This window comes from Zonotrichia albicollis, chromosome 15, assembly GCF_047830755.1.
Source record: "Zonotrichia albicollis isolate bZonAlb1 chromosome 15, bZonAlb1.hap1, whole genome shotgun sequence".
Taxonomy (NCBI): Eukaryota; Metazoa; Chordata; class Aves; order Passeriformes; family Passerellidae; genus Zonotrichia; species Zonotrichia albicollis.
In genome coordinates, this window is record NC_133833.1 from 15,489,281 (window position 1) to 15,515,167 (window position 25,887).

Genomic DNA, 25,887 nt, shown 5'->3' on the forward strand with positions numbered 1-25,887 from the left:
CCTCTGCCATCCCCGAGGAGCCGGAGCTGCCAGCCCTGCCTCACACCTGTCTGGTCAGGAAAGGGAGGAAGAGAGGGCTCCCCACAGGACTGGGGCTCCTGCACACAGCAAGGGTAAGTGGTTCAGCACATCAGGGAGGTGTCTCACTCCCAAGGAGGAGGCAGAAGCAGAAAGCAGACAATGCACTTCAGAGTGTGATGAAATAACATCTGCTCCCCACTGTCACAGACATCTTTTGTGAAAAATCCTTTTTTTAGGATTTTTCCCCCTTCTGAGAAGCTGTGGCCTCAGGAACAAAATGCAAACAATGGTTATCTGCTGCTGTGGAATGCAACAAGTGGATCTGTGATTGGTCTCAGGTGGATGTTTGGATTTACTGACCACTCATGGCAGAGCTGGGTCTCACTCTCTGCTGAGACACAGAACTTTGTTATTCACTCCTTTTCTATTCTTAGCTTAGCCAGCCTGCTGAGAACCTTTCCTTCTATTTCTTTTTAGTATAGTTATAATGTAATATATATCACAAAATAATAAATCAAGCCTTCTGAACATGAGGTCAACATTCTCGCCTCTCTCTTCACCCTGAAAACCCCTGTGACCACTGTGACACCCCACACCTGATTCACAGGCAGGATCATTTAACCATAAAGACCAACACTCTCACATTCTTAAAGTACCTTGAGGGACTTCTCCCATCCAAAGGCCCTCTAGACTTTCAAATTCTGAACAAGCTTTAGAGAAACATGCTGACTCCAGAATTATCTTTTACTCTTCATCTGTCTGCTCTGTGAAGAACCCAAACAGAAAAAAAAGCCTTTTGAGACATCTCATGACTACTCCAAACACAAGTGTTTGCTACATCTACAGCCTGCCCAGGTCAATCAGTCCCCTCTTGCAAGAGACCAGACTCTGTCTCTTTTTGATGTCATCAGCATCCCCACCAAACCCAACATAAACATTTAACCTACTTGGAAAAGTTTATTTAGTGGGAACCCTGCCACTCTGAACAGCTCCATTAGCCTGGGTACAACTCCCCTGAAAACTCTCAAAATGCAAAGCACACACCATTCCTGGCTTCCCATCCTGCCACCTCCCTACAGCTTGGTCTGGAGATTGTGTGGGCTGAGGGATGAGGGCACTGGAAGGCTGACCTGGCTCGCTGCTTGGTCCTGTGATCAGCCACTTTGACAAGAAGAAGGTGGGGTAAACAGGCCAGGGAGGAGGTTGATACAATCTCCCCTGTTGGCAGCAGTCTGAGCAGATCCAGTATTTCACAAACCACATCCTGAGCTAGGCAGTCATCACTGTTACCCAACTCACATGAGACAAAATCCTATTTCTCAAATCAGAAATGCAGAAATCTAATGTGATATTTGTCAAGCAAGCACATGTTTCAGATTTGAAACTACTTTATTTGGTGAAACCTCTCTGTATAAAAACCACTTTATAGGGTGTTCTATCAGAGGCTGCTGAAATCCCACCAAAGTGCATTGCAGAAATCAATCAGAACACCTCAGCCTGGTTTAAGGTGTTTCTTTTGACAGCCATCCAACACACAGAAGCACATCTTTAAGGATGCACTGGGACTACCCATACAAGTTTTATGTTCACTTCCAAAGGTTTGAAAAAAATCCAAACAATGACATTAGATCCATTCCCTGGCATGACACTGTAAAGGACATTTCTGTAAAACATCAGTGCCAGCAAAGCCCTGAGCACAGGAGCTATGCACAGGGGGTTTTCAAGGAGTTTGACATAAACAACACTGGAAATGACTGATGCTGGGCAGATCTGTGAGGGCCTTCCCACAAATGCCATTTGGCATTAGAGCATTCTGCTAGTTGAAATTACAAACTCCCCAGAGGTCAGCACCGAGGCCAGGAGCTGAGCCAGCAAGCAAAACCACACAAAGCCAATATAATTTGTAACAGCCCTTCATCAAGGCAGCCAGCACCTAACCCCAAGAGGTAAAGGAATAAGCCTTGCTGTATTTGCAGGTAGATTGCTGAAATTAAAAATGGAAGATAAAAGGGAACAAGTGAACGTGCTGACAGAAAGCTAACATGCTCTTTGTGGAGAGCCTCCTGCCCAGGGCAGCAGCCTGGAGGCTTCACAGAGCCTCAGGCTGGAGGACTCAGAATCACAGAATCAATCAGGCTGTAAAACACCTCTGAGGTCACTGAGTGCAACCTATGACCCAACACACCTTGTCAACTAGATCATGGAATAAGTGCCATGTCCAGTCTTTCCTTAAACACCTCCAGGGATGCTGACTCCACCACCTCCCTGGGCATCCCCTTCCAATGTTTAATCACCCTTTCTGTGAAGAAATTCTTCCTAATGACTTACCTAAACCTACCCTAGTGCAGTTTAAGCCTATGTCCTCTCATCATTTGCTGTCTGGGAGAAGAGCTGACCACCACTACGCTCCACTCAGGAAGTTGAAGAAAACAGGAAGGTTCCCCTCGAGCCCCTTTTTCTCCAGGCTGAGCTATCACAGCTCCTTCAGCCAGTCCTTGTGCTCCAAACCCTTCTCTACCTGCGTTATCCTTCTCCGGACATGCTGCAGACTCTCACTGTCTTTCCTGAATCCAGGGGCCCCTCTCCCGGTGGTGTCCCCGGCCCCGGCCGATACTCACATCCGCCCCACGCCCTCGTACATGCGGGTCTCATCCACCAGCATCATCACCTCCGTGTCGGTGAGGTGCGCGTGCTTCTTGGTCTTGGTGAGCTGCTCGATCTGCAGGTCGGCCAGCTTCACCTTCTGCTGCGTGTCCATCACCTTGGCCTGCAGCTCGGTGAAGGCCTGGCCAGGGGAGAACGCCGGGGTGAGGAGCGCCGGGGGCACAACCGGCCCCGGGCTGGGGGAGCCGCCGCCGCCGGGACACTGAGGGGGACACGGAGGGGGACGCACAGTGGGCAGGACACACAGTGGAAGGGTGGGACACAAGGAGGGAGCGCACATGAAAGAGAAACACGCGGGCGGGGGTCTCGTACCTTCTTCAGCTCCAGATCCACGGGCGCTGCCATCTTGTCTGCGCACGGCGCATGCGCGGAGGGGCGGGGGCAGTCAGGGCTCCACCCGCGGGCGGGACGCGCTGTGGGACCGGGGCTGGCACCGGCACTGGCACCGGCACCGAGCGGGCTGGGGGCTCCCGTGAGGGCTCCTCGCTCCACCCTGCGGTGCCCTCCGGGGCCGGCTGCACCGGTGGGGCTGTGGGCGCGAGACCAGCTCGTCGGGCCGGCCCCGTGTGGGTGTGCCCGGCCGGGGATTGTAGAAGGCCTGGAGCAGCCAGAGGGGGAGAACCATCCCTGCCTAAGGAGCTGTAAAGGACCTTAAAGATCATCTCATCCCAAGTACCTCCTACCCCGGGCAGGGACACCTTCCGCTATCCCAGGTTGCTCCAAGCACTCTCCAACTTGGAGAGTCCCAGAGATGGGGCAGCCACAGCTTCTCTGGGCTACCTGTTTCCATCCCTCACCACCCTCAAAATAAAGAATTTCTTCCATATATCTAATCTAAAATTCCCTTCTTTCAATTTGTGCCTATTACTCCTTGTCCTGTCACTACAGTTCCTGGTGAGGAGTCCCTCTATGGCTTCCTTGGTGGCCCCCTCAGACACTGGCAGGTGGCAGTGAGTTCTCTACTCAACTTTGTCTTCTCCACCAGACCAGCCCCAGCTCTCTCAGTCTGTCTCCACAAGGAAGATCCTCCCCTCCTCTTACCAACTTTGTGGCTTCCTCTGAACTTCCTCCAGCAGTTCCATATTGCTCTTATGTTGGAGGCACCAGAATTGTACATGATAAAGGGGAGGAATCACCTTTGACTTGTTGGCCACGCTCCTTTGGATGCAGCCCAGGATCCTGTTGGTTTCTCTTTGCCTCGCGGCTCTCTAGCAGAGCCATCAACTCCCCCGCTCTCACTTCCCCCCAGGGAAGAGGAAAAAACTGGTTTGGAGGTTATTTTTACTGCAAAGTAAGGAATCATTCCTGATCACTGTATGAAGTGTTGCTGGCTGGAATTACCTCAGCTCCAGGAACCTCCAATCCCCCCAAGAACAGCTGGGATTCATTTCAGGAGGGGTGTGGATCCACCTCTGGATTTTTTTGTTCTGCCAAATCATAGAACCATCATAATATTATTTGGTTGGAAGGGACCTTTAGGATAATCTAGCCCACCTTCCAGGGGACCAGGTTGCTCAAAGCCACATTCAGTCTGGCCTTGAACACCCACAGGTATGGGGCAGCCACAGCTTCTCTGGGCAACCTGTGCCAGTGTCTAAATGACAAATGCTGCCTTAAAACCAGGGACCATTCCCATTTGAACAGATCAGTGGCCAGAGTGGCTTTATTCATATCAGAGGCAGCTCTGCTCGGTGAGCAGACCCACAAACATCACACCCCTCCCAAAGCACCAGCTGGCAAAGATGAAGAAAAGCTCTGAAATAATCCACATGGGGCCAAGCTGAGATGGATCCTGCCTCCAGCCCCTTACACCACACTGCTCCCCAAGGATGGCACAAGCTGATCCAGCAGTTCTGACCACACACTCAGGATCTCTGCTGCTGTTGGCAATACCCCACCAGTATGGAACTGGTGCTGAACACAGCCTTCAGAATTCTGACTGCTTTCCACCTCCATAATTAAATTAACGACCCAAGCGTTTGTTACAAAGTGTTATTTATTAGAATATTACATTGCACTTAAAAAATAAGGGAGGTCTGACCCTGTCACCTTTACATACATGAAGCATGCAGGGCCAGACCTACAATAAATATAAATACTATGTACAGTTTATCTAAAATAAATATATAATTTAAAAGAAAAAATATGTTAAATAGCTGTTACCCTCCCCCCTTTCTGCGGCGAAGGAAGCCCCGAGCTCGGTCTCCTCCCTTTCACAGCTTGTTCCTCGGCACGTTCTGCAGCGGACGGAGAGTCCCCGTGCCCCCGGTCAGCACCGTCCCGGAGGCGGCCGCGGAGCCGCCGCAGCCCCGCCGGTGCCGTCCCGGTGCTGCAGCGAGCCCCCAGCGTGCCGCAGCCCCGTGCCGCCGGCGCCGCGGTCTCGCCTCTTCCAGGAGGTAGAAGTGCGTTAGTGCCGGCCCCTGCGAGAGAGAGGAGGGAGAGCTCACACCGCCATCCGGGGCTGCGCTGCCGCAGAGCGCTCCCTGCGAGTTGCGATGGAGGTGCCGACACACCCAGCCCACCCAAGCTCCTCTCGCCACCCTCGGGGCTGGACCCGGGAGGATGGGAGCCAAGGTACCCCACCATGCTCCCCCCTTCCCGGGATCACAGCGCTTTTTCCACCGGACACGTCCACCCCAGTAACCCCCAGGGTATAAAGGGGACAGTGAGGAAAGCCTTGTGCCAAGTCTCTTTCCTGAAAATTCAGCTTCTATGAGCAGCCCAAATTCCCACCCCCAGCACTGTGATCAGCATGACAGAAATTCTCCAAAGGCATTACTTCATCCTCACAAAGAACAATGACTTTTCTTTTTTTTCTTTTTTCTCTTTTTTTTTTTTTTTTTTTTAAGAAGAGAAGTAACTGTAATATGTATGACTACATCTAACGTCAGGGTTTAGGTCAGATCAGAGGAAGTTTGACAGATTTTCAGCACCCAGCCCCAGAGCCACCCCTGGGGCAGAGCACACATCCCAACCCAGCCAGAAGAACATGGCATGGGCTGGCAGCAAGATGCCCCTGTGCCAAGCTGATAGGCCTTGCTTTGGTGCAAGTAATAAGCAGAGTGGGAATGAAAAGGAAAGGGGTTTTTTACACATGTATATAAATAGAGGCGATATCTAAGGAGGGGAAGTGACTCAGAGGGTCAGAGAGAGAGCAGAATGAGCAAGGGGAAAAAGCTAAACAAAACAGAAGCAGCTTCCCTACTACCAAACATCTCCAAAGCATGGAACAGCAGCACAGAGCAGGGACTTGGGGTTAGAAAGAAGGACATAGGAATGCCAGGGGACAGGATTTCAGCAGGAAGGGGAGAAAAGAAGACTGGAGCCCCCCAGGGCAGCCCAGACTCTCAGCCAGCTGCCACTCCAGACTCAGGCTGCCTTCAGCTCCTGCCTAGCTCTGGCACAGGATCCACACAGCAGACCCTCAGCACAAACAGCAGAGCCCCCAGATGTCCACCAGGCCCACTGCTGCCCCATGCCCAGCCAGGGGCTCACCTTGCCAGCACTTGGCATCCTCAGTGATTCACAGTGATGCCCAGCTTGATTTTCTCTTCGTTTTCTACATCGTAGCCACCCCTCTTGTGACACCTGCGAGGCCAAGCAAAGAGATGCTCAGGGCATGGAGAAACCTCTGTCACCTTCCTCTTGCACACGATCTTCCCAGGGACACAGATCTGGGAGCTCAGTGCCATCCCCCTCACCTGAGCATCAGCAGGGCTGCGATGATGACGAGACACAGGGAGGACAGGACAACAGCAACCACGGCCAGGGCTGTGGTGTGGTCGTAGGCGCTGGGCGGGTGCTCCACTGGCAGCAGGAGGCCGTGGCAGCGCTCCCCATGATAGCCTGGCTGGCATCTGGGCAAGGAGGAAACTCAAAGGTCAGTGGTGAGCAAGGACAGGAGGTCTTTATGTGCCCCACACCCCACGGGAAGGCAATGCCTCTGTGCTCAGCCTCAACCAGCACCCTGCCTGTTCCCCCACACCCTTGAGCTGGGAGGTCACCATCATCTCTACTGGCCTGGTAAATTAAGCTTCTCCTGCACCTAGTGAAGTTTCCTAGAAAGGTTGAGGTCTCTCTCAGCAGAAGGCACTGGGGTCTATGCTCTTTCCAGTCACCCCCAGGCAAGTTGCCCAGAACACCTCTAGGAGTGGGAAGGGAGCAGTGAGGCAGCTGGGCCAGCATTTCCCAAGGAGCAGGATGTCCCTGCACACCCTGCCAGCTCAGAGGTGTCCCATCCCTGGAGACTTGGGAGGTTGCTCATGTAACAGAAATAACGCTCCACACAGGCTGGGAGGCTTCCAGCCCTCCCTGAGCCACATTGCACTGATGCAATCAGATAAATATATCCCTCTATATCCAGCACCACTGACCCTCAGGCTGATCTCCAAGCCGGACTCAGCCCAGCTCCTGGGCTCACAATGCCGCATGCAGCATCACCTCCCAGGCACAGCAGCAAGGCTGGGCACATGGCAGAGGTGCAGGACCCAGCCCAGCAGCACCCTCGTTCCACCCTGTGCCCCAGGAAGCAACACTCCAGGAGACTCTGTGACAGCCAAGCACCAAGAGCAGCCACAACCAAGTGACACCAGGCAACACAAGATCTCTTCAGCAGAGGAGACTGGGGCAGTTGGCCACTGCTACTAAAAACTGATGGCTCAGAGATGTCACCCAGGGACAGACCACCATGCTGAAGAGACACAGCCAGCTCCCAAATCCCTGCTGCTTGTCTGTGTCCCAGTTTCTCTCCCAGCCCCAGGGATCTGGGCAGGGGATACCTGGCTGTCCCAGTCCTAGGCCAGGGTGTCACAACCCACATTGTGCTGAGTCACCAACCCAAGCTGAGCCTGCAAAGATGCCCCCTCATTGGCAGTCCCGAGTCCCCCATGCAAGGGCCCAACTTCATGACAGCTTCAACAGGGAGGAACCAGGGAGTTAGAGGAGCTCTGTGGAGCTTGATCCCTGCAGATTGCAGATCCTGTGGGCACCATAAGCCAAGGAGCTATTATCTTCCCTGGGCTCAAGGCTGGGTGGCTCAGAGGATTGATAGTGAAGAACAAAGCCTCTTACATATCTGCCAGCTCAAGTCCTGCCCACGTCAGTGGGGATCAAATATGCACCCCAGGGTATTTCCTGCAGCAGCAGTGCTGTATCCAGGTGCCCCAGCAGCAGGCAAATACTTTCTCCTTCACTGGCCTCATCTAGTCCCTGCTTGCTCTGCACCCCAGGAGGGTGGGAAAGGAGGGGTACACAGCCCTGTCTTTCATCAGGCCAAGGGACAGCTTGGGCATGGCTTTGGCAGCCTGTCCCCAAAGGTGCTGCCTCCACTTTGCTTTGCTGGTGGCATGGCAGAGATGCTCTTCCCACCTGCACTGATGTGCCCTGAGAGATGCAGGAGCCCAGAGGTCTCAGAGTGGGGCATTTACAGGGTCAGGATGAGGTTTCCCAAATCAGACCTGCAGAAGCCCTCAGCTGCCAGATACCAACCTTACACACCATTCTGCAGTCCCCAGCACAGCCAGAACTCACTGTGCTGACAAGGAACCCTGGCCCTAAGGCCATGACAGGCTTTGGGGAAGGCGTGGACACTTCTCAAGAATTACAAGGAAGAGGCCAAGTCAGAGTTGTCCCTGCATGGGTAGGGAACATGCACTAAAAATATCTCTGCTTTTCCTCTGCCTGGCCTGGAGAATTGAAAGAACCATGACTAAGGCTCCCCCTCACAGCCACACACCAGAACTCACATGCAAGAGGGAGCTCCCAGCTCTCGGATGTACTTGCACTCGCCGTGAATACAGAAATCCTTGTACTTCCGCAGGCACGGGTCTCTCTTCTTCCCCAGGCCTTTGCCTTTTCTTCTTTTATTGCCGTTGCCTTTTTTCTTGGGAGTAACGAGGCCTTGAGGCTTTGACAGGAAGGCAACTGGAAAACAATTTGGGAAGGAGAGATCAGTCAGATCAGCTCCACGTGCCAAGCAAAGGGAAGGCAAAGCCACGTCCCAGGGCTGCCACAACTGCTCAGCCCTGGCTCCCACAGCCCTTTGTGCTGGGAGCTGCCCCCGAGCCCCGGGTGGAGGGGCTTTTTCTTTTTTTTCAGCTCCTCACAAATATCATGGCCTTTCCAATTCATAAGAACAATTCTCAAGGAAAGAAGGGAGTCGGGCAGGGGGAACAGAGCTTTATACATCTCAAATGCTGCTATTATATGCACCAGTTTCCACTGAATACAGAACATTGCTAATTGCCCCTTTATCTGGCCTTTATTTCCCTGACAAGCACAGGCTTTTCTAAGACCCTATTCATGGCTCTGATGGACTCTCCTTCCCGTGGGCACAAGGATGCCTTACTCACCCCAGGGCAGGATTAAAAGAGCAAGCCTGCCTTAAGTTTTGATTTTGCAGAGCCCAGGAGATTGTGAGGGCATCATTCCCATAAATTACCACGGTATGTTTTAATTATGGTGCAGTAACCAGCGGCTTTTGGTGCCATGCCAGCCCCCTGCCGGGTTGGTGGAAACCAGAGCACCAATCTCCTCACCCAGACACAGCCCAACACTAACAACGGTACTGGAATGGCTTTTAAGGTGTGCAGATACCAAAATAAACCAGCTCCCAGACTGATCTCTTTAGGTGCTGAGGTGTTGGAGAGCACTCTGCTCCGAGGATTTTTTAGCTCCCCCCAAGCTATGGAGCTCAGTAACCCCGGTGAATTAAGCCCGGGGCTGCTCGGGAAGGAGAGCACAGCAGAGTCCAACGTGACAAGTTGTAACCTGCCCAGGTTACAACTCAACCACTTCCTCACGGAACCAGAGCCTCTCGTGCTGGCACACACCGGTTGCACACCTAGCAAAGCCATGTCGACATCCTCCACGCTGCGCCTGGAGAAAACCGATACTCCAGGAAACGCTGCGGCTTGGAGAAACCGCCGCAGGAGGCTGACAGCAGAGACTGCTCCGTCCCCTGCCTCTCCTGCCCTGAGAGTTATCTCCCAGCCACAGCCAACACACACTGCTGCGATTCCCCAGGGCTGAGTCCCCCCGGTGCGAACGGCTCAGCCCGGTTCTGTCAGCTTTTTGTCACAGTCTGCTGGCACAGCCAGAAAGCAAAGAAAAACACGGAAAAATGGGAGGGTCAGGCGTACGGAGCAGAGCACACCTGGTGCCAGGTACTGCCCTCGGCACGCCGCGTGTGCGAGGCACAGGTACATTCACACCCTCAGCCCCCGTCCAACCCCCATGAGAGCCCCCGGGACACTCTCTGCTGCCAGCCCGGGGCAAGGAGCCCGGTGTGGGTGCTCGGGAGCCCAGCGAGCGGCGGTGCCCCCACCGCCCCCGTGGCGGGGCTGCCGGCTGACGAGCCCTGCCGCGGAATGAGGAGCAGCCGCGCGTGGGCGGCGGTGACTCACGGCGGTCCCCGCGCCACGGCCGTGAGGGCAGCGCGGGCCCGCGGACACGGCAACCCCGCCACGAGCGGCTCTGATCCTCCCGGCCAAGCGGCTGAGAGCCGGGACGCCCTGGAACCCCCCTGTAGGAGACTTCAGGAGCACGGACAGCCCCCGGCAGGAGCGCCACTGCTCCGTGCTGGTGCCCCACGGGCTACTCCCACTCGGGTCTGCTGCCGCCAGGGCTCGGTATCCGAGACTGCTCCCACCCACCACTGCAAGTCCCTCCGAAGCGGAACCGGAGCTGCTGCCGAGGCACCCGCGGGACTGAGCTGAGCCGAGCCCAGCCCGGCACCTTCGCCACCTCTCCGGCTCTGATTACCCCCAGCCCAGCCCGTTCCGCGACCCCAGCCCCGCCCTGGGACCCTTTATCCCGTCCCTACCTCTCGGCAGCTCGCTGAAGTCGTCCCCCGAGGCCGCTCCGCCGCCTTCCTTCTCGGGGCTGCCGCCGAGCAGCGGGGCCGTGGCCGGGACCGGCACCCCGCCGCCACCGCCGCCCTTGTGCAGCACCTCGTTGTGCAGCTCGTCCCGGCGCAGCCCGCCCGCCGCCGCCGAGCACACTGCGGAGAGAGCGGTCAGAAGCGGGGCTGACACCGCCCTGCCCGGGCACCCCACGCGGGACAGGGACCAATCTTCCCGTCCGCCCGCACCCGGGATCAGGACCGCGTTACCCGTGCCCAGGACCGGCCATGCCCGCGTTGCCCAAAACCATCCCCCCACATGTCCGGGACTCAGCCGAGCACGGCGCTGGGACGCGCTGTCCGCGCCCGGGACACTCCCCACGCGAGCCCGTACCTGCCGCCAGCAGCGCCTGGATCAGCACCGCCCGCCCGTCCATGACCCGCGGGCACACACACGTCCAGCCGCGCTCCGCTCGGTCCCGCAGCACTGCCCGCTCTCCGGCACAGCGGCCCCGCGGCGGGTAGAAAGCTGAGAGGCGGCGGGGCGGGGCGAGGCTGGGACACGCCCTGGGAAGGGCTTCCCCAGCGACCCTAGTGGGCGCCCCCCTGGCTGAGAGTGGGACTGGGTCCCGGGACTTTGGCCTGAGCCCGGTGGGGTCTCCTCGCTCCGGAGACGAACCAGGACCCGAGAGCCACCGCCACCCCGGTGCCGCTCTGCGCTGTGGGCCGGGCCGGGCCGGGCGGTGAGAGCCCAGGGAGATAAAGGGTTTCCGCAGAGTGCAGAGGGCAGGAGATGGCCCGGGAAAAGTGTGGCCCCAGCCAAGGGGACAGGAGAGGGATCCCGATGGTCCCCGTGGCCTCAAACCCTGCTGGCAGGTGGCCGAGGGGCCCCGAGGGTGCTGGGGGAGACAGTGCAGCTCACAAAACTAGCATCAGGTGAGAGGCAGCACCTCAGGAGTCAGGGCTGCACCTCTTCCTGGCCTTGGGGGTGGATGGTCCTCAGAAAGAAGACAGACTGCCACTCTGCCACTCGTGTGCTACTGCACTAGCAGTGGGCTGAGGAGGTGGTGGCAATCTGAGATTGCAGCTGAGACCCTTTCTGTCCCCAAAGCCCCATTCATGCTCCTATGCTGTGACTGAGTCAAGTGATTGAGTCACAGCCTCATCTCACAACACCCCCCCAGCCAGCCACCGTCCTTGTCCCTGTCCCAGCCTGTTGTGTTTGGGCACTGCCAGAGCTTCCCCATGTCCTTCACCATGCTGGCAGCCATGTGCTGTGTTTGGCCTCATCCTCAGCACAGGTGACAGCACAAAAAATGTCACTGACATCAGTGCCAGGTCAGTGCAGGGTCCTGCCCCAGCTCTCCTTTGGGGCAGCAGAGGCCCCTGGTCAGTTCCTCGAGGTCCCGAGCCCCCGGCCCATGGCTGGTTTGGGCTCAGCTAGGCATGAGCAAATATTCCTGCCATTGTTGTTGCTGTCTCCAAGGAATACCACCGGATCTGGCACCCCCCCTGCTCACACCCTCCTTCTTGCTCAGACTTGACTTTTGCAATTGTTTGCTGGATGTTTTCCTTCCGCCTCCTCCGGCCATCAGGAGCCCAAAGCCTTTGGCAGTGGAGGGAGGTGGTGGCACGGGCGAGGGGCAGTCCTGCACACTGGCTCCTGGGGAGGCCCCCAGGTTGGGATGGAATTTTTTGCCCCTGCCAGGCCCCCACCACATCCCCAAGGCCGGGCTGGGCGTGTGCGGGCAGTGTATGAGGGCAGCATTTGCCAGCTGCCCTGGCACCTCGGGAGAGGGAGGCACCAGCTCACGTCAGCTGGCACAGAGGACTGGCAGCAGGCAAGGGGTGGGATGTGTGCAGGCTGCTGACCTGCCTGCCTCTGCTTCTTGCTGCCTCTTCCCCTCTGCCTCCCACAGCCTGCCATGACCCCTTCCCACCTCCTGCAGGCCCTCACAGCCTCCCTGCCCGTGCCTGCTGCCAGTCATGCCCCATCTCGTGCTGTTGAGGCAGCCCCCACAGGAGGGGGAGGTGAGCTCCGGGAAGGTCTGGGTGCCTCAGGACATCCCTGATGCTTCTTATCCATGGGTCCTTCTGCCAGGGGTCTCCCCATGGTACCCACCCCTGCACACACCATGGCACCCGCTGGTATCACAGAGCAAACAGCCTGGACACCCTGGGCCACATCCTCGGCCTCAGTTCCTGCCAGGCAGGTACAGGACTCAGGAACCCACGCTCCCACCCGCCCTTTCCCAAACGTGACTCTGCCGTGGTGGTGCCTGGCCCTGCTCCAGCTGCTCCTGGGGCTGGATCCTGCCGTGTCCAGCGGGCTCCAGCTCAGCCGGCCGGTGCCGGACCGCGGCTGTTTGCGGTGTCGCCGCCGTGTTTGCGGCGTCGCCGCCGTGTTTGCAGTGCACACAGCCGCCGTTTGCTCCCGGGGCCGAGCGGTGGCGGTGGGCACGGCATGGGCACAGCGAGCAGCGTGGCTGCTCTCTGCTGGCAGCGCTGGGCAGGCCCTGCCGTGTCCCTGTCCCTGCAGGGTGCTGCGGCTGTGGCCGCGTCCTTCCCCCTCCATCCGCTCACACAGAATCCTTCTGAACAGCGGCACAGCCCCGCAGCCCTCCCAGCCCTTTCCGTCAGCCCTGCCACTGGCAGCCCCCTATTTCCCCACTCTGGATTTAGTCAGTGGCACCACATCCTTCCCCAGAGCATGTCCCCATATCCTCTTTCCCAGGAGGAGCTGCCATGGGCTGTGTCACCCCTCCTGCCATGGGCACAGCATCCTTGCACAGGTACAGATCTTCCACCAGCTCTCCAGGGCTGGCCCTGCCACCCCTTCACCAGCACCTTGCAGGGTGCAGACAGGGCTGGGAGCACAAGAACATCCCTGTCCACCCAGGTCACCTGCAGGAGGCAGGTGGGTCCCCGGGTCCCTGGCCCAGGTGGGCAGCTGGACGTGGCAGGACACAGCCATACTGGGACCTGTGGGGCTGGCCCTGCTGTTTTGGGATGCTTGTTTTGGGCTTGGCTCCTGTGTATTGGTTTGTGGCCAGTTTAAACCAGTTCACAGCTGTTATAAGGTGTGGGATGAGTGGGATCCTGTGAGTGCTGGAGGGGAGCTCACGCCTGTGGCTGCCGGTGGCCATGCGAGCCCACATGGCCGGGGCGGGTGGCCCGGCTCTCCGGGCAGCAGACAGCTGCTCACAGCCCAGACTGGAGCGCAGCAACCCCGGAGCTCCCTCCCAGGCTTTCGGCTGCAGCATCTTCCCTTCCAGCACGGCCACAGCGGCCCGGAGAACTGGTGCCGCCCTGCAGCGGGAGGAGAGGGGGGACATCACCTGCCCGCTGCTCTTCATCCAGCTCAACCAGCTCCTCAGCACCCCGGCGGGGCTGGAGTGGAGGGAGATGGCCAGGTAGGCACACCTGCGAGAGCCAGGCTGCTGCGCCACGCTTTGGGAGCCCAGGGCATGTTCCAGCCTTAGCCCCAAGGCAGGGCTGTGCCCCGCCAGTGCCCAGCTGAGCTGATTTAATTTCATGGCAGAGGGCCGGATGTCAGGCGGGTCAGGCTCAGCGCCCTTCCTCCTGCTCCTCTCTGTTGCCTCCCCAAGGCCCCAGCGACTGCACCGGGGCTGGGATGTCCCCGTGCTCCCTGGCACCCCCTCCACCCCCGGCAGGGGCACGGGGACACGGGCCACGGCAGTCTGGGGACAGCAGTGGGTTTTCACCCGGGCTCGGAGTGTGTGTGGGACCGAAGCCGCCGGGCTGCGGCTCTCCCGGCAGCCAGCCCCGCACGCTGCCCCCGGCAGGAGCCCGCAGCGCCGGCCACGCTCTGCCCGGGCAGCGCCCACCCACGGGGACAAAGGGAAGCTCTGTCTGAGCCCCGCGTTGAAATATTTGGCACGGCCCGAGCGTGAAAACAGCTCAAGACATTTCTGTTCGGACTCCAGCAAGTGTTGCTAATGGCAGGGCCGCCCCCAGCCCCAGCCCAGCCGGGGGAATGACGGGCTGGGAGCAGCCCTGCAGAGAATGACTGGGGGTGCTGGTGGGTGACAGATGGGACATGAGCCAGCACCGGCAGCCCAGCAAGGTGAGTGTGCCCTGGGCTGCACCACGGGCAGCAGCCTGAGCAGGGGGTGCTCCCCTGTGCTCTGCTCTGGGGAGACCCCCCTGGGGCACCACATCCAGCTTCTATTAAAGCACATCCAAAGGAAACCATGGAAATGATTCAAAGGCTGGAACAGCTCTGCTATGGAGACAGGATGAGAGAGGTGGGGTGTTGTTTAACCTGGAGAATACAAAGCTCAGGGGAGACCTTAGAGCCTCTTCCAGTGCCTATAGGGGTGCAAGAGAGCTGGAGAGGGACTTTGGACAAGGGACTGGAGGGACAGCACAAGCAGGACTCTTCCCACTGCCAGAGATCAGTGTTAGATGGGATACTGGGAAAAAATTCTTCCCTGTGAGGGTGGTGAGGCACAGATTGCCCAGAGCAGCTGGAAGGTAGTCCCTGCCCATAGTGCAGGGCCTGGAATAAGGTGAGTTTTAAGGTCCCTTCAAACCTGAACCATCCTGTCACCTCATTGCAGATGGGATTCCCCTGATCAGACCTTGGAGAGGTGTGGGCTGCAGGAATGGGGACATGACCACTTCGTCTGCCTGGCTGCCCCTACACCATGAACCAACTGCAGGCCCCTCTGAGCCACCCAAATCCCTCCCTGCCAGTGCCAGCCCCAGGCTAAGCTCAAAGATAGACCCAGGCTTTAGCTCCCACGGCTGGCACGGGGCACAGGGCCTGTCACTGACCCCCACATCTCCCTGGGCAGGTGGATCAAGTTTGAGGAGAAGGTGGAGGATGGTGGGGAGCGCTGGAGTGCCCCCCATGTCCCAGCTCTGCCCCTGCACAGCCTGCTCCAGCTGAGGACATGCCTGCAGAAGGGGACACTGCTCCTGGATCTGGATGCCACCAGTTTCAAGGAAATAATTGGTACATGAGTAATGCAAGGGTCACCTCCTGGGATGGTGGGATGGGCTGGTCACCAGAGAGGGACAGGCCACCAAGAGGTGCCTATAGGGCAGCACAATGGGTGACAGCTGGGTACCTGGGGGGGGCTCTCTGCTACTCCAGCTAAGGGGAAATGGGCAGTGAACCAGGGGTGCTCAGAGCTGTCCCTGTCCCTGATGCAGACAAAGCACTTTGTGAGGAAGCAGAGCTGCAGCCTGCACTGAGAGAGCGCCTGGCAGCCCTCCTGCTCCTCCAGCCACGTCACCAGCCTACAAAATCCCTGCTGCAGCTCCTTGCTGAGCTTGGTGTGTCTCCCTGCCGAGGTAGGAACCAGCTGTCCCACCAGGCATCCTCCCACTGCCTCCAGCCCGGGGCAGTACCCATGCTGGCTGTTCACCTGCACATGGATTTTGCTGCTTCCTCTCTTTCTTTGCAGGGAAAGGCAAAGGCAGGTCTGAGCCCAGAACCCAGGTCTCCAAAACACCTCTTAAGGAGCAGGTACAGCAGCATGGAGCTGGGCTGGGAGCAGCTACAGCATCCTGAATGCCCAGCCACAGCATCCTGAGTACCCAGCTGCTGCATCCCTTGCCTTTCAGCTCAGGAACAGATTCAAGAAGAAGGTCCCACCGGGGGCTGAGGCAGCCCACGTTGCTGTCGGGGAAGTTGAATTCCTGGAAAAGCCCTTCACTGCCTTCATTCGCCTCAGGCATGGGGTGTCCCTTGGCTCACTGGCTGAAGTTTCTCTTCCAAGCAGGTAACAGAGTATGGCTGATGGCCCTGTGCCCTCCCCCATCCCTCTCTCCCCATTTCCCCCCACAGCAGACAAAGTTTTGCTTGTCCAAAGCAAAGGGAATGGCACCCAGCCCCAGAATCCTGTCTCATGCTTCCCCTCCTGCTTCTCCCAGCTCCTTAGGAGCACTGCAGAACGGGCTGAGTGTGGAGCATCTGCTGGGCAGCCTGGAAGGGACATCCCCTGGGTCATTCCCACTGGGCTCTGCATTCCCTGTCCTCAGCTGGCTCTGGATGCTCTCCACCTACTGCCGGCAGTGGGATGCAGGTTTTCAGGAGACTCCTGTCCTCCCGCTGCTCTCCTGAGGGCTGAGATGGGGTGGGTAGGAGGTCCCCATGGTTTCCCTGTGGTCAGGAATGCATCCTCCAAAGCCGTGAGGGGAAGCGGGCAGTGAAGGTACCCCGGGCAGTGAAGGTACCCCGGGCAGCGCGCCTGCCTTCAGCTGGGGACTGCCTTAGGAAGTGCGCGGAGGAGGCAGGCGGGAATCAGAGGGACATTGCCACCTCCTGGTCACTCTGCCCAGAGCACCCGGCCCCGGGAGCTGGGAGGAGCAGGACAGACACCCACCCACCTCTGCTCTCTCCTCCGCTGGAGTTGGGGTGCAAATCCCCGGGAATGGCCCAGGGTCCCGAGGGCTTCACGATACCCTCCTGCCCTGCATTTTCCTCCCCCAAACCGCAGGGCAGGGAGACCTTGCCCCTGCCATCCCTTTGCCCAGGGTGCCATCCGCTTTGCTGGCCATGCCAGGCTGTCCCACAGGCGCAGCCACTGCCTCAGGGCTGTTTCTCATCCAGATCCATCTCTAGGGTTTTAAGGTTTTCCCATCACCTTGATGCACCAGTCCCATGTGGTAACTGTCACCTCTCGTCCCTTTGGAGTAGGCTCCAGGTGCCTCCAGCACCTGGGGACTCTCTCAAGTCCCACTTGCATGGCCAGAGGAGTTTCCCTGCCCCCTCTCTGGGGCTTTGCTCAGGGTACAGTCACTGGAACTGCTTGACAATCTCAGCCTTTCAGGACTGTAACCATTCCTGCCAGCTTTGGAAAGGTGTGGAGGATTTGTGTGCATTGCCCCTCTGGAGATTTTGCTCCATCCTCTCAATTGTGGGATTTTTACCATATTTTATCAAGGGCTCTGAGCTCTCTTTCCAGTCTCCTCTCCTGTCCCCAGAGTCCTGTCAAACCTGCTGCCTGTGCTGCTGGCAAACTCTCCTTCCCTAACACACCAGCATCCTGCCTGCGAGCAACATTCCCAGGAAAACGATGCCACAGACACCTCCAGCTGAGGATTCCTCCTCCTCTGCCCCAAAGACCTCTTCCCCCACACCTCCCAGTCTGGATTTCTGCAGACCCTTGTGATCCAGCCAGGCCCCTGGTGTCCCATGGTCTCTGTGAGGTTGCCATGCAGTGGCAGCAGATATTTCACACGTGTCATGTCTTCTGCCCCCAACCCCACCTTTAGGGTGGCAGAAGCCCCCCAGGCCTGCTCAGACCCCATCCCCACAGTCCCCCCCTCAGAGTGGCATCCCCTGGAGGGCAGAGGGCTGCTCTGGAGATGTGCTCTCTTGCCACAGGTTCCTCTTCATCCTGCTGGGTCCCCCCAGAGTGAAAGCCTACCACGAGGTTGGCAGGGCCATGGCCACCCTGCTGACAGATGAGGTGAGCCTGGCACAGCACCCAGGGTGGGATGGGGACACCAGGACTCCTCTGCAGGCTGCAGTGGAGGGCAGAGGATGGGGCAAGCCGGTGGCACCCCTTGCCCAGGATAAAAAACCAAAAGCTTGGGTGGGTTTGCAGGATGTAAGGCCCCTGTTGTCCTGAAGTGGGAGGGTTTGTTTCCTGGGGATGGCTGCAGGCTGGGAGGAAGGTTCCAAGTGGATGAATGCAGGGACATGGTGGTTAAACTACAGCATCTCCCCACAGCTGTTCCAAAGAGTTGCCCGGCAGGCTGAGCACCGAGAGGACCTCATGGCAGGGATGGAGGCGTTCCTGGATGAGCTGGTTGTGCTTCCTCCTGGCAAATGGGACCCTGGGGCCCGAATTCCTCCACCGAGCCATCTGCCAGCTCCACGCAGGAGGTGGGCTGGAGGGAGGCACCCCAACCCCTGCCAGCCCCTCTGTCTGTGACACTGGAACCTCCATCTCTATGGGGATGGAGCTGCCCAGGAGCCAGGGGCTCCTCCCAGCCAAGCCCCTCCACAGGTCCCTGCTTTGGTTCCCCTGCTGTTAGTCCTGCTGTCCCACCTGGCAGTGGATGGCAAATCCCCTCCAAAGGGAGCTGATGGGAACACTGGGATGCAGCTGTTGCATGTGAAATTCAACCTCTGAGCAGGACACCCCAGGCTCTGCCCAGCTCCTCCACTAAAACCAGTCCTGCAAGGGCTGGCTCCAGAGCTTGCCAGAGGAAATCATGGTTGAGTTGGAAAAAACCTTAGAGGATCATCATCTGCCATGTCTCCTCCTCTTTCTGATATTTCTGCTTTCCATTATCAGGGGATGCACAGGCCCTGTTTGCACCCCTGTCCTCTCTCCACTCTCCCTTTCCTGTCCCAGTGTCCCCTAAATGCAGATGAGTCCTGAGGGTCCCAACCTGCAGCCTGTTGTCTCAGGCTCTGCTCTGCCACAGGACCGCCTTGGACCCACTGGACCAGCAGCCCCATGGAAATGGGGACATGACAGCAGCTGGGGACAGAGCCAGCCCAGGGCACCCACGCTCTGGGGAGGAGCTGGAGAGGACAGGCAGGTCAGTGTCTGCCAGGGCACTGGGAGGTGCAGCAGGTGCTGCATTTGGGGCAGGTCACTGATTTGTCATGGGGCCACCATGTCCAAGTCCCTCTGGGTTCCTGTATCCAGGGGAAGGGACAATCCCTTGCTGTGGGGATTCTCTGTGGGGTCTGCTCTAAGATCTCCCTCCCCACCCCAGGCTTTTTGGGGGGCTGCTGCGAGACATCCAGAGGAAGGCACCGTGGTATGGCAGTGACTTCACCGATGCCCTGCACCCCCAGTGCCTCTCAGCAGTGCTCTACATCTACCTGGCCACAGTCACCAATGCCATCACCTTTGGGGGCATGCTGGGGGATGCAACTGCCAACATGCAGGTCAGTGTGGCCTGGGGCGCCTGGTACCAACCCTGCTGAGCCCAGCCCAGAGAGCCCTGGGGTGCCCAGCTCCTACCAGCATCCCCAGGACACCCTGAGCATTGTCTGAATTCTGCATCCTTCCCCCGTGGTCCCCAGCACTGACCCTGTATTATTCTGTGCTGTTGTTGGGACATGCTCCCAACCCTCCTCCCTGCCATGTGCCTGGCACCTGGCACCCCTTCCCTGCATTTCAGGGGGTGCTGGAGAGCTTCCTGGGCACAGCCTTTGCTGGCTTCATCTTCTGCCTCTTTTCGGGCCAACCCCTGACCATCCTGAGCAGCACCGGCCCCGTGCTCGTCTTTGAGCGCCTCCTCTTCTCCTTCAGCCAGTGAGTTCAGTGCCAGGGACGGATCCTCAGCCCCTGTGCCCCAGCTGGAGCATGGGCCACCATCTCTCCAGGCAGGGGTCACTGGCAAGGCTTTGAGTCACCCTTTCCCCCAGGGATCACAGCCTGGACTACCTGGAGTTCCGCCTCTGGATTGGGCTCTGGGTGGCTTTTTTTGGAGTGGTGCTGGTGGCCACCGAGGCCAGTCACCTGGTGGGGCACTTCACCCGCTTCACTGAGGAAGGCTTCTGCGCCCTCATCAGCCTCATATTCATCTACGACTCCCTGAAGAAGATGCTGAGCCTGGCAGATGCCTTCCCCATCAACTGGCACTACCGGCTGGACAACGTCACCTCCTACAGCTGCACCTGCAACTTGTCCAGCCCCGGTGAGCCCCAGCAGCCGTGGGCTGGCTGGCTGGGTGGGGAGCAGGAAGCTGCTGCCCCAGGATGCCACTGGGAACCTGTTTCCTGGCTGGAGGAGGAGGAGGAGGAGGAGGCTGTTTAATCCCATCCTCGCCTGTGTCCTCCACTTCTCTCCATAGTCTGTCCATCTATTCCTGCCTCCCAGGAACCAGGCAGAGCAGTACATGGATGTAGGACATCCAGGATGGGGGATGCCAGAGGCTGGAAAGGGGCACCTGGATAGGTTCATTCTGCCATTTCCAGCCCAGTCTGTAAATCAGGGCTGTTTGCTGGGGCTTGAAGTCATGACTCTGGAAACTACATGACCCACACTGACCCTGGAAATGGGACTTGCACCATGTGCCAAAAATATCAGTGCTGGCCAGCATGGGATCAATGGTGCCTCTGAGTGGTGCTTTAGCCATGCCCTTCACAGGGACATCCCACTCTTGCTTGGTGCTCCCTGGGCATCAACCAGCCCCAGGGCCTCAGAGGTCCAATGGGATCCCATCCAGCACCCTGAGCCCTCAGGAAGAGCTTGAGGACCCAGCCTGATGGCAGCATCATCCCAGACATCCTGATGAAACCTGTACCAATCTGCCCCCTGTCACTTTGCAGGTCACAGCTCTGCAGGGAATGACACATTGCTGCCCTCACCCCTGGCCTGGCAGGTACGGCCCCTGCTCCCAGGCTGCTCCCAAGGTGTCCATGTGTGACCCCTCCTCACCACCCACCTTGCCCCTGCAGCCTCCTGCCATCCCAGCAGGGCTGAGCAGGACCCAGTGCCTGGATCAAGGTGGGCATCTCCTGGGCACCAGCTGCCAGTACGTGCCCGATGTCACCCTCGTCTCCTTCCTGCTCTTTGGGGGCACCTTCCTCCTCTGCACCGCCCTCAAGCGCTTCAGGAGCAGCCGCTACTTCCCCGTGGGGGTGAGCATCCTTCAGCCACCCCAGTGCCATGGCACCTGTCCCACTGCTGTGGGGATGGCTCTGGGGGCTGCACCCTGCCCCCAGCCCTGCCAGCCTGGCCAAGGCCTCTCCCCCTGCAGGTGCGGAAGCTGGTGAGCGACTTCGCCGTCATCCTGGCCATCCTGGCCTCCTGCGCTGTGGATGCTCTCCTGGGCCTGGAGACCCCCAAGCTCCTTGTCCCCAGTGAGCTGAAGGTGCCAGCAGGGTGGGCACAGCACTCTCAGGGTGTGGGTCTGTGCCCACCATGGTGGCCACCCCACTGTGCTGTCACTGTCCTCCTCATCACTGCTCCAGCCCTGCAGGGGTGCAGGCTGCACCCCAGCAATGAGAAAGGGTTGAACACAGCTGATCCCACCCCATGCACTATAAATAACCTGGCTCAGACCTGCACTGTACAGATCACACTGGAGCAAGCGCCACAAGCTCAGCTCCTGACTTGGGCTACTCACCCTGGGTGTGGAGCAGGGCTGGCAGTGCCCCAGAGCAGCCAGGGCTCACCACCACCACCTCCTTGGGCCCCCCATCACTGCTGCCCAATGCCACCTCTTCTACCTGCTGGCACAGGCACATGGGCCCAGCTCCTGCCTTGTGGTGCCCAAGAACAACACCCTGCTCTGTCACAGCCAGGTTGTCCTTGTGGGGGGCTGGTGGGTCAGTAACATCCCCAGGATGACTGAGGATGCTCTTCCATTCCCCCAAGATGGGCATCCCTGGCTGCCTGTAGGGCTCCAGCCTGGGCACCTGGGGCTGGTGCCATCACCCCACTGCACTGCACACCCCACGTGTGGGTGGCAGCTGCCATGACCCTTCTGCTCTCCACAGCCCACAAACCCAGCACGGGGCTGGATCGTGCTCCCCTTTGGAGCCAACCCATGGTGGGTGTGCCTGCTGTCTGCAGTGCCTGCTGTCCTTGTCACCATCCTCATTTTCATGGACCAGCAGATCACAGCCGTCATTCTTAACCGCAGGGAGTACAAGCTGCAGGTGAGCAGGGGACAGGGAAAAGGCAGCACCCAGGTCCTGGCTGGGAAGAAACCAGGAGAAAGCAGAACCCCAAATGGCCAGGGAAGTGGGAAGATGCCCCCAGCCCTGCTGCCTTTTCTGCTGCAGAAAGGAGCAGGCTTCCACCTGGACCTCCTCTGTGTCTCCCTCCTGATGGTTGTCACTTCTGTCACCGGCCTCCCCTGGTATGTGTCAGCCACTGTCATCTCCCTGGCACACATGGACAGCCTGAGGAAGGAGAGTGCAACCTCAGCCCCTGGAGAGCACCCCGAGTTCCTGGGCATCAGGTGAGCACGACCCTGAGCTGAGCCCTTTCCCTGTGGCCACCAAAACTGCACAGAGCAGAGAGCCTGGGGCCAGGAGGGCAGGTAGGGGAGTGGGCTCCCAAGGGACCCTGGGCACCTGTGACACCTGTGCTGCCACCCACAGGGAGCAGAGGCTGACAGGCCTGGCTGTCTTCATCCTGATGGGAGTCTCTGTCTTCATGGCCCCCCTGCTCAAGGTAGGAAGCCTGGCTGGGGTGGCCTCTTTTCCTAAACAGGGGGTGGCCATACCCTGCCAGGCTGGAGGTTCCTCACCCCGAGCCCTAGAAGCAGCACAGGAAGCCTGTGTGGCAGGCAGGGGGCTGTGCCCTCTGTGGGTATGGACTGCACCAAGGGTTTGTGTCCAGTGCCACAGGAGGGCTGGCACACAAGGCACTGTGGCCCTGTGTCACCTGCCCATCCTCCCCATGTGCACTGGGGTCCTTGTGCTCCCCAAACACACCCCAGCACTGCCTCTCCCCACTGCCACGTGGATGACCTGCCTGCTGCTGGCTTTCACCTGCTGCCACTGCCATGCTGGGAAAAACCTCTCCATTGGCCCTGCATTACCTGTGGACAGACAGGAGGTCTCTTTTCCTCCACCTCTTTCCTCACCTCCCAAGGTGAGGGAAGATAGAGGGTCCTCCCAGCATCCTCACCTCCTAACTGGATTTGATGGAAGAACTGTGAGATGGATCTGAAATTGGCTGGATGGGCATGTCCAGAGATTCACAGTCAGTAGCCCAGTGTCCACATGGAAATTAGTAACAAGTGGTGTCTTCCAAGTGGACAAATACTGTTAAATATCTCCATCAAAGACATAGACAACAAGATGGAGCACATTTGCAGATGGCACCAAGCTGAGGTGCAGTGACACCCCTGGGGGCTGAGATGCCATCCAAAGGGACCATGGAGGATGTGACTCATGTGAACCTCAAGCACTGATGCCAATAAGGCCAGGCTGGGCTGGAATAAAGGAGGCACAGCCTGTGGACACACACAGAGGTTTTACAGGAGAGGGCTCTGAGCAGGCACAGACCCCAGGGTGCTGCCCTGCTGATGTCCCTCCCCACTGCCTTGCAGCACATCCCGATGCCGGTGCTGTACGGGGTGTTCCTGCACATGGGGGTGACGGCCCTGAACAGCATCCAGGTGAGGGGGGGAGGGCTGCACGGGGAGGGGGGGCTTTGCTTTTGGTGCTTTTGGGTGGGGAGGAGGAGCTGTGCTCAGCAACAGCTGTCACTGCACAGCACAGCCTGGATTTCAGCTCTCCGTGGTGCACAGAGCTGTCTCCCACCAGGCCCAGGACAAGGAGGGAGAGGAGGGAGCTTTCCAGGGCAAAGGAAGGGGAAAAGGAGAGCTCTGGGATGCTGAGGAGCAGGAGAGAATTGTGCACTGCTCGATCAGGTGGTTTGGGAAAAGTGGGGCCAGTGGATAACATAGACTTGCTCTCAAAGCCACAGGGAACTCCTCACCTGGGAGCTGCAGGCAGAGCTGGGACAGGACAATCCTTTGGTTCTGGTGTTGCTGCTCATGTGCCAGTTCTTCTCCCAAGAAACCAACAGAGGGGAAAAAATCCCTATTCCAGAATTATCTACACCACTTTTTCCTCTAAATAGTACAGTTTCCTTGCAATTACCCTGCTCTAGATGACAGGCTGGGAAACTCCCACCCTCCCTCTGCTTGGGAAACCCAGAGTTGTGCTCTGGAGGAGGCTGCAGCAGTTTCCTGTGAAGTGAGGGGGATCAAGGGGTGTCATCTCTCAATTAACCCTGTAAGGGCAGCTAAAGTCCTTTCTAGAGGTCTGCCTGGAAAGTGCTCCTCTGGCCTGGGGTGACAGTGGCCCCAGGTCTTACAGACAAACTCACTGGCCCAGGCATCAGCTGGGGGTCAGCACGGAGGGCAGGAGGGCATGGTGGTGAAACTCCATCCTGCCAGCCCTAATCTCAGCAGGGACGGGGTGAGAGCTGCCCAGGAGTGACCCAGCTGCCATCCCCTTCCTGCAGCTCACGGACCGCGTGCGGCTGCTCCTGATGCCAGCCAAGCACCAGCCAGACCTGGCCTACCTGCGCCACGTGCCCCTGCGGCGGGTGCACCTCTTCACCGCCATCCAGCTGCTCTGCCTGGCCCTGCTCTGGCTCCTCAAGTCCACCGTGGCCGCTATCATTTTCCCAGTGATGGTATGAACCCCCTGGAACCGGCGGCACCGCTTTGCTGCTGCCCACCCTGGGCATCACCAGGCCGGCACGGTCCTTTGGGAGGGACATGAGCGGTGGCTTTGCCACCAGCCTTCAGCCCCTGCTCTGGGGCTTGGGGCTGTCACCGGGGGCTGAGTGACACTGTAGGGCCGGGAGGGTGACAGGCCAGCACCCTGGCATCTCGGGGGTGGCAGAGGTGTGTGACAGAGGCACGCTGGCTGTACCCCCGGCCCCAGCGGGGCTGACCCGAGCCTGGCCCGGCCGCAGCTGCTGGCGCTGGTGGGGATCCGCAAGGGGCTGGAGCGCATCTTCTCCCCGCACGACCTGAGCTGGCTGGACGGGCCCGGGCCGGGAGCGGCAGGAACACAGTCCCGAGAGCGGCCGGAGCAGGGGTGCACAGCCGAGGAGGTCGGTGCTGTCCTGGGAGCCTCGCTCGGCCACAGCCGCCCCGGGGTCGAACCGCTGCGCGGGGGCGCCCGGGGTGGGCGCGCTGCGGGCCCTGTAACCTCTGCTCCCTCCACAGTGCGAGCCGATGCAGCGCCCGGGAGCGCAGATCAACCTGTCCGTGAACTAGGCCGGACGGGCCGGGGCTGCGGGGCCATCGCTCCGGGCCGGGGCTGCGGGACCGAGACCCCCGGGAGTGGCCGAGACCCCGGAGGGGACCGAGACCCCCGGGCCACGTGGCCGCGCGGTGACGTCACAGTGGGCGTGGCCGCTGGAGGGGAGAGCCAGGGCGCCCAGCCTATGGCGGCCCGGTCCCGTGAGGGGGCGGGGCCATGGAGAAGGCGTGCCCCTCGCTTTGATTGGCAGCTCCGTGACCAAATCACCGCTCGGGACAGGCGGGCGTGTGACGGTGCCTCGAGCTGACGGAGTCCTTCTGATGGGTTCGAAGGGGAGGCGGGTCCAGGGCATTCAGAAGCCAATCGAAAGACGCCAGACGCCGTGCGTTGTGAGCGATGTACCTTTCGACCAATCAGAACCGTGATTCCTGAATGTGCTTTGATCGACAGCTCTCTCGCCCCATCGGCGCCCGCAGCTCCTCCGAGGCACATAATTGATGTCCCGGAGAGCCAATCACAGCTCGGAAAGTTCAGGAAGCGAGGCCGGGCGAGCGGGGCGGGGCGGCGCACTCTTACCGCCTCGGCGTGCGCTCTCAGGGCAGCATGCTGGGAGCGCGTGACGCGCCCTTGAGTGGCGGGCGCAGCGGCCAATAGCGCGCCGCCCTCGGCCGAGCGC

At 59.1% G+C, this 25,887-nt stretch overlaps 3 protein-coding genes across 4 annotated transcripts in view; 1 reads left to right on the plus strand and 2 right to left on the minus strand.

Moving 5' to 3' along the window:
* The window catches only part of PFDN1 (prefoldin subunit 1), a 32,289-nt gene extending 29,145 nt beyond the window's left edge, over positions 1–3,144 (minus strand). For both annotated transcript variants that reach the window (XM_074552270.1, XM_074552269.1), the window contains exons 1-2: positions 2,998–3,144; positions 2,640–2,806 (exon numbers count right to left, since the gene is read on the minus strand). In XM_074552270.1, coding sequence (XP_074408371.1) covers positions 2,640–2,806; positions 2,998–3,030 — 200 coding nt within the window. In that variant the 5' untranslated portion in view covers positions 3,031–3,144. The remainder of the gene's footprint in view (positions 1–2,639; positions 2,807–2,997) is intronic.
* Positions 3,145–4,034: 890 nt separating this feature from the next.
* Positions 4,035–11,084, minus strand: HBEGF (heparin binding EGF like growth factor). Its single transcript, XM_074552268.1, has 6 exons — positions 10,920–11,084; positions 10,508–10,684; positions 8,430–8,607; positions 6,387–6,542; positions 6,181–6,273; positions 4,035–5,105 (listed from the first exon to the last, which is right to left on the minus strand). The coding sequence occupies exons 1-5, from the start codon at positions 10,960–10,962 to the stop codon at positions 6,201–6,203; spliced, it is 627 nt and encodes a 208-aa protein (XP_074408369.1). The 5' UTR covers positions 10,963–11,084; the 3' UTR covers positions 4,035–5,105; positions 6,181–6,200.
* A 2,585-nt stretch (positions 11,085–13,669) lies between these two features.
* SLC4A9 (solute carrier family 4 member 9) lies at positions 13,670–25,865 on the plus strand. The gene is made up of 22 exons (XM_074552466.1): positions 13,670–13,938; positions 15,346–15,506; positions 15,707–15,847; positions 15,961–16,022; positions 16,121–16,278; positions 17,886–17,970; positions 18,235–18,389; positions 18,938–19,054; positions 19,235–19,409; positions 19,646–19,779; positions 19,893–20,164; positions 20,799–20,851; positions 20,928–21,110; positions 21,230–21,343; positions 21,972–22,133; positions 22,260–22,438; positions 22,581–22,653; positions 23,537–23,605; positions 24,460–24,633; positions 24,919–25,132; positions 25,175–25,411; positions 25,732–25,865. Exons 1-22 carry the CDS (start codon positions 13,670–13,672, stop codon positions 25,863–25,865), a joined length of 3,321 nt encoding a protein of 1,106 aa, XP_074408567.1.
* Positions 25,866–25,887: the final 22 nt, after the last annotated feature.

Bases quoted from the DNA above. Each gene is read 5' to 3' on its own strand.
- SLC4A9 (XM_074552466.1), top strand. From the start codon at position 13,670: ATGCGAGCCCACATGGCCGGGGCGGGTGGCCCGGCTCTCCGGGCAGCA. The intron at 19,780-19,892 runs GTGAGTTCAGTG...CCTTTCCCCCAG, and splicing joins CTCCTCTTCTCCTTCAGCCA to GGATCACAGCCTGGACTACC. The intron at 22,654-23,536 runs GTAGGAAGCCTG...ACTGCCTTGCAG, and splicing joins TCATGGCCCCCCTGCTCAAG to CACATCCCGATGCCGGTGCT.
- HBEGF (XM_074552268.1), bottom strand. From the start codon at position 10,962: ATGGACGGGCGGGCGGTGCTGATCCAGGCGCTGCTGGCGGCAG. The intron at 10,685-10,919 runs GTACGGGCTCGC...CTCTCTCCGCAG, and splicing joins CCAGGCGCTGCTGGCGGCAG to TGTGCTCGGCGGCGGCGGGC. The intron at 8,608-10,507 runs GTAGGGACGGGA...ATTGTTTTCCAG, and splicing joins CTTCAGCGAGCTGCCGAGAG to TTGCCTTCCTGTCAAAGCCT.